This window comes from Syngnathus leptorhynchus, chromosome 19, assembly GCF_054491065.1.
Source record: "Syngnathus leptorhynchus isolate UIUO chromosome 19, UIUO_Slep, whole genome shotgun sequence".
Taxonomy (NCBI): Eukaryota; Metazoa; Chordata; class Actinopteri; order Syngnathiformes; family Syngnathidae; genus Syngnathus; species Syngnathus leptorhynchus.
Window position 1 is genome coordinate 1962319 of NC_141213.1, and position 6870 is coordinate 1969188.

General features: G+C 40.5%; 1 protein-coding gene across 2 annotated transcripts; it reads right to left on the bottom strand.

Moving 5' to 3' along the window:
* Positions 1–1440: 1440 nt before the first annotated feature.
* On the bottom strand, positions 1441–5831 carry prdm14 (PR domain containing 14). 2 transcript variants are annotated; one of them, XM_085939553.1, is made up of 8 exons: positions 5267–5831; positions 4590–4637; positions 4361–4524; positions 3993–4263; positions 3723–3925; positions 3419–3520; positions 1749–1968; positions 1441–1598 (listed from the first exon to the last, which is right to left on the bottom strand). In XM_085939553.1, exons 1-8 carry the CDS (start codon positions 5829–5831, stop codon positions 1441–1443), a joined length of 1731 nt encoding a protein of 576 aa, XP_085795679.1. The 2 variants fall into 2 exon arrangements, with proteins under 2 accessions (XP_085795679.1, XP_085795678.1); XM_085939552.1 differs by having other exon boundaries at positions 3993–4264; positions 4323–4524.
* Positions 5832–6870: the final 1039 nt, after the last annotated feature.

A 6870-nucleotide genomic window follows, 5' to 3' on the forward strand; every position in this document is an offset into this window, starting at 1 on the left:
GGTGATATGGATAGTGCTTGATCTGCCTGGCCAGCCTTAAAATAACATCAAATATTGTGGTTAGCCCTAAGTGCTGCCGTCATTAGTATCGATATAAATGCAGATGTCGAAAAAGGACCAATTAGGGGCCAGTGGGGGCGGGGCTAGCGTGTGGATGATCTCCCTGTTTTATTCTCATTCTCTCTATATCTCTCTCCCCTTTTGTCTCTCATCCCATGATGCCACAAAGTGGAGGTGGTCGCGGGGGGTGCACTTTTCTTAGCGGAGGCCCCCCAGAGGGTCGTATATACACGGCAGGGAAGGAGGATCCGCTAAAATCATGTACTTGTTTGAGCCTCCATTGTTGTCCTATTTGAAGGTGACCTTTCACCCCAAGCAAGCCTGGAGTCAATTCAGCCATCCATCAATGTATGTGCTCATGTAGACATACACTATACATAAAATGATCGCTATATCAACATAAGAAATGACTTGTGGTTGCAGAAGTGCGCACACCCTCTTGTAACCGGTGATGCGGTTGTGTCCAATTCATGCTAAATGGGAGTTAACACACATCTTGCACCATATGAAGTGCCGTTGATTCCCTCCAATTAAAGTTCAGATGTTCTAGTAGGCTTTTGCTGGCATTCTTGCCATCACATCTTACAAGCCTACTGAGCGCTTCCTTAGGGGGATCAAAAGTTTTAGCCAGGAGAAGGCTGCAGCTCTCTTGTCTGTCCATCGGTCAGTCTGTGAGGCATGTGGTGACAAGAGTGTGACGGCAGATGTCAGTCAGGCTGTCTCATTGTGCTCGTGGCAGAAGAGCAACTCACGGCACAACACACTATTGTCATTCATTTGCTCCACAGGGACTTGTTTCAATTTACACCCCGCTTCTTAAAGCGGCATCACGCACGCAAACTGCGAGTCTTGATGAAAAAACACAAACTAAGAGGTTGATTTAAATGCGTGTGGTTGGATCTTGGTGTTACGTTTCAGCATATAAAACTAAGCATAAGCATTATCTTTTTAATGCACTTTAAAAAGATATATATAATTATTTTATGTACCCGTGAGTATAAAATTACTTTCTTCATAAACCGACCACAAATCATGCTTGGAATTTTTTTTTTTTATTAATTGTCTAAATTATAAATAAAGCACTCTACTTTGCAGTGGAAATATCAGATTAGACATAATAAATTAGCAAAATGAAATAAATGCTCCTTAACAAAAAAAAGATCAAATAATAATAATAAGACTTTGGAACTAATACATGAAATACAAATCTGGGTTCACAATCCACAGCACTGATCACATCACCATAAACATTTCGGCACACGTTTGATTGATCGTGTGCCTCAATACAGCAAAATCTTCTTAAACAGTTACAATATTAAACCATTTAAAAGAAACTTGACGCTTGTCAGAGTACAAATAGGACAATAAACTGGTTTGGCTTTAGTTCCACGGACGATATTCTGGATTTAAAGGTGTTTTTCCAGTGTAAGGTTGGAAATTTATTTTGACATTTGTTTGACTTTTTGCATGGTCCAACATTGATTCTTCCGCTGAGCCAGTTCCTGGATTGAGAATTGTGCTGTCCAAGATTTGTCTACCTTAAAAAAAAGAAAAAATACATTTTAAAATGAAATGCAAGACATAATCGAAATAATAATATTTCTTTCACACTACTGTTAAATTATGTTTATAAATACATCTAAACCAAACTAAAATAAAAACATCGAGACATCAATGAAATTCTTTACTTGTATGACTTCTGGCGTGGAACTTGAGCTCAGGCTCCTCCTGGAAGGAAGCCCCGCACAAGTCGCAGGGGAAGGGCTTGTCCCGGGCGTGAGTCCGCCGGACGTGGCTGTCGTGCGCCGCGTGTGAGGCGAAGGCCTTGCCGCAGTGCTTGCACTTGAAGGGCCGCTCTCCAGAATGCTGGCGGATGTGTGTGCGCAAAATGCTGGAGGCAGTGAAGGCCTAAGTGGAGGAAAGAAAGAAAGAAAATTGACAATGGCAACAGGGAACTTGTCATTTTTGATCAGGCAATAAAGTAGATTTATGTGTCAGATGACTGTTTAAAACAGAAAATGTGCTAAAGTAAATATGCAGTCATATTTGTGTGGACATTAGAAAACCAATTGATTCAAAACTGATCATTCATATTTTTTTAATCAGGCAATTCATTTGCATATTTGCTGAAGTTTGTGGCTGTGTTCAGCAATTAAATTACTTTTAAATAAATTTCATTTAAATAATATGCGGTACAATAATCAACCTTGCTGTTATCAGAAATGATTGATTTGAGTTTAGCAATTAATATTTGTCAAGAGGTAGTGATAACTAGTTCCACTTACAATGCTCATTTATGTCTTTTGTGACCGCTTCTAAAATTAATTGTGATCAATTAAATACAAAATGAAATTGTTTGTTTTTCCTAGCTCAATTTTAATGTTTTAATTTCATTTTGTGATTACCGAAAAAATATTATTATTTTAAAATGTGGCCTTAATATTTCCACGAGTTAAATTCAGTTTGCAGATAAAAATAATGCGTGATTACAAAAAAAAACATTATTTTAAGATGTGGCCTTAATATTTCCAATAGCTAAATTCAGTTTGCAGATAAAAATAACAAGCTTTGTAATGTAAAAACAAAAAATATTGTTTGAGGTTATAATTTTAACCAGGCAATAAAATAGTCCCACTCAATCTTTTTGTGCACGTTTGAACACAAACCATAAAATTAAGTAAATATGTTAATTTACTCCGGATCATACATTCATTTCATCATTTTATTTCCATTTTAATTCTAACAAAAAAAATATCGTTTCCAATCTTGACCATTCCTCTAATCAGGTGGAAAATAGTTCCACCACGTGACATACTTTTTCTTGCGTTAAACAACAACGTGTTAAATAAAATAAAACGTAAGTTAAAACGAAATTTAATAATTATCTCTTATTTTATTTTAGAATTAGCTAAAACAATCGTCTGTTTAGCGAGACGAAACACACGAACTGATCGTGAGAATACCAAGCATTCAATCGGTGATCACGTTGAATAAAAGATTAACCGAGAGTGTAAAAAGAAAAAAAAGGGGAGGATGCCATACAAACGAAGAAGAAAAGGCACAAAAAGAACTCAGGCTCATTCTATGGTCGTAAATAACATGTATAATGTGGCGAGACAAAAGGGTGGGTGTACATCTGGCCGATAATTAGCATGGAAGTGTGTCGCCGAAGTGTGCCCGCGGAGGGACACAATAAAACACGGGCCGAATGCGCAGTAAACACAAGGAAGTGGACGAGTGACAAATTGACAATACCGGACAAACATGGCGGATTAAAATACATCTCCTTCAAGTTCTCCTCACTAGACGGACATTTGTAATATTCATCTTCTTTAAAAAAAAAAAAAAAGTCCCTCACCTTGTTGCAGTAGACACACTTGTAGGGACGTTCTCCCGAATGGACTCGCATGTGTTTGTTGAGGCTGGACGATTGAGAAAAACTTTTTCCACACACTGTGCACTGCAATATAGCAACAATGGCTTTTTAAATGATGCCAGTTCAATTACTCGTAAATTGAAAACGTTACATCAACTTGAAAGAATTGTGCTTTTTTTTTTATATATAACATTGAGTAGACCAATAATGTTAATATTGTCCTGATATTTTAGTTCATTTCACAAGCAATAATATATTTATTTGATTGAGGTATCATTTAAAATACCTTATGTGGCCGGTGTTTTTCATGCACGTGGAGGATGTGTATGCGCAGGCGATCCCTCTTCTCGAAAGAACGACTGCATAGGTGGCACGGGAACTTGCGATCACCCTGGTCCACGCAACGTGTGTATTTCAAGTGCTTGTCCCGGTAGTACTTGTAGGCGAACACCTTGCCGCACCGGTCACACTTGAAACCCTCACCGGCATCTGGGGGTAGTTTGAAAAAGATCAGTTCCATTTCAGAGCTTTTCATATCTCCGGTTCCTGATCTCACCTTCAGCGGAAGGTAGGGTGTCGTAGTCCTCGTCAGGACCCCTAAGGGTGAGCGGGATGCCCAAGAACTGTACGTAGCCATCTCCGTACCAAACCAGGAGCTCCTGTTCGCCTTTGATCTCCTTGCAGGCTTCGTAGAAGATCTGACCTTTGACCTGCACCGCCGCTAGATTCTGCTCCTCAGCGAAGCGAGCGCATTTGACCAGCGACATCCAGTTGGCCGAGCCGCCGCGGCCGTCCACAAAGTGGCTTAGGCGACCGTTCTCAAATACCTACAGAAAATGCAGGACGTCGCGGAGGATAAAGAATATACGCCAATGAATAATGTTAAATTGTTCCACTGGTGCTCAAATATCTGTTCAGTCCTACCTCCCACATGAGAGTGTTGTCGTCGTAGGTCTTCATCTCGCTCGTGTTAACCAGTTTTCCTCGGAAGGGTCCGAAGCGTGTGCCTTTGGGAACGTTGCTTTCGGCGTCAGTGAACACGGTGCAGTGAGAAACGTTGCCCCAGCATGCCTGTACGATGCTCAGACCTGCAAGGAGAACGGCTTTCACGTTTTATCACGCAACATCGGAATGGTGGGTTTTAGAGCCTCACCCTCAGGAAGATCCAGAGCATCCTTATCCAGTGGGTTGATGGGACTGTCTGCAAGACAACCAGACTCGATTGGATGACATATTTGGAATAAAATCATCCATAATTAAAAATCAATCAGATTCGATTAATACATATTGTATATACCGTACAGAATATACAGGTGAAAAAACTTTTTTTTTTAACTGTTACTCTGTACTAATTATTTTTTGTGGACATTTATGCAGTATGTATAATGTAGTATATACAATACATATAATGTACTGTATATTTACAAACGATATTGACAAAATGTGTGTAAGTATACACATATTTACATTTTCACCAGATTAGTGGGAATTATTTACAATAATGAAATGTTGACTTAACCTAACTTGTTGATTTCAAACAAATTAATTTGTTCTTGATTTTTTACATTTGCTATTACAACCAGTTATTTTTCTGTTTCCGTTTTAATACGCTTTTAAAAATCGGTTTTATGAAGGTATTTTTATTGTTGCATTTTTAGTATAGTTTTTTGTTTTATGATTTTTTTTTAAATCGGGGATTTGTTCCCTTTTTTTGGGGCTATCAAAACCTGACTTATCAAAACTTATACCTTTTCACCTTGATGAATTGTTCTAAATTTGCCCATCAAAATGATGAGTTCAAAACTTTTCCAAAAGACAAGCACTTGGCACCTTCTTTGTCTGGCAGGTTCACCCCTGAAATAGCGTGGCCTCCTCCGGCACCGCCACGGCCTCGCTCCGGGCCCGCTGAGTACCCGTACAGCACCGCGAACAAGTCATCCTCGCTAAAGTTGAAGCGGCCTCTCTTCTCCGGGGACGGAACCCCGCTCCGGAGCATCTGCTTGGCTGGCGATGCAGAAGCGCAGGGTGACCTCTCGCTGCCGTTACCCGAAAGCGAGAGAGGTCCTGCGGCGTGCTCGGTCACCACCGCGGCCAGCTCCTCCGCCTTGGACGAGAACCGCGGGTGACTTTGCATGAGGTGTCCGAGGAAAGGGAGACCCGGGCCTGCTAACATCTGCTGCTGCTGCTGGAGGTAAGGGTTGAGTACCAGCGCGGAGGGGGACTTGACGGGGTGAAGGAGACCGTGAGTCCGGGGGAAAAGCTCCATATACGGATGGTGGTGGTGATGATGGAGAGGGGCGGGGAAGAAGCCCCGGGCGGGACTTGTCTTGAGCATGTCCGCCTGGAGGATCCTGTCCTTGGGCGCTGAAGGGAGGCTGGACAGGGTGAGCAACATGAAGGATGGATGGAACTGCGTCCTAATAAAATACAGGTTAATACACACTTTAAGCACATCGAGTTCATTTTTCAAATTCATGAAGGTAACGTTAATTTTCTTATTTAATGAATGAATGCCGCTTTGCATTGTAAAGCACTTTGTGATTATCTGCAAAGATAGACTTTAAGTATAAAGAAAAGTGAATTTATTTAGCTTCAAGAAAATCTTGATTTCATAACACTTTGCTTAAATCAAAGGTTTATACACATATTTAAATCATTTTTTTGGGGAATCACCCCCCCCTGGTGAAAAAGTTTAATCTAAATTTCCTCCCTTCATCCCATAAAAAAAAAAAAAAAAACACATTCATCACCGCTGTGTGAGTATTTGAAGAAGCATTCAACCAGTTCAGAGATACAAATCAAGGTCATGACACTCATTCAGGCCAGCCAGAACTGAGGTCAACATTCCTAAAACTTGAATGTCTTTATAGACCCTAACCCTGAATCCATATTTTAGAATTTGCAACATTTAATTAGAAATAAATCTGCAACTACCAGAAGCCCATTAAAACACGCAGAAAAATCAGCACATTTTGATTTTTTTTTTTTTAAGAAGCTTACCTTGCTGCCAATTTAGAGGTGCTGCACAGTGAAACTTGCTGTCATAACCCCTTTCCTACCCCCCCCCACACACACACAAGCAGGAAGAATCTTCTTCAAGTGGACCAGACAGTGAGTGTGTATGTGTGAGGACTGTCCGGTCATCTGAGGGCATCCACGTTGATCCGCTGATGATGGTGCTTCCTCCTTTCTATTGGCTGCTGGCTCATGCATCTCAATAACATCTTTCTCTCTCTCTCCAGGGAAAACCCACCCTGCTAACTTGTATGCATTTACATATGAACTCATCAATTTGGATGTTATCTCAAACAACCCCCCCCGGAACACTAATGATCACTTTTACCTATGAGGTGTACCTAATGTTATGGCCTGAAAGTGGAGAAATAATTAACAAAAAAAACAAAAAATGCTGACTTGTTTTGTTGGAAGAAACA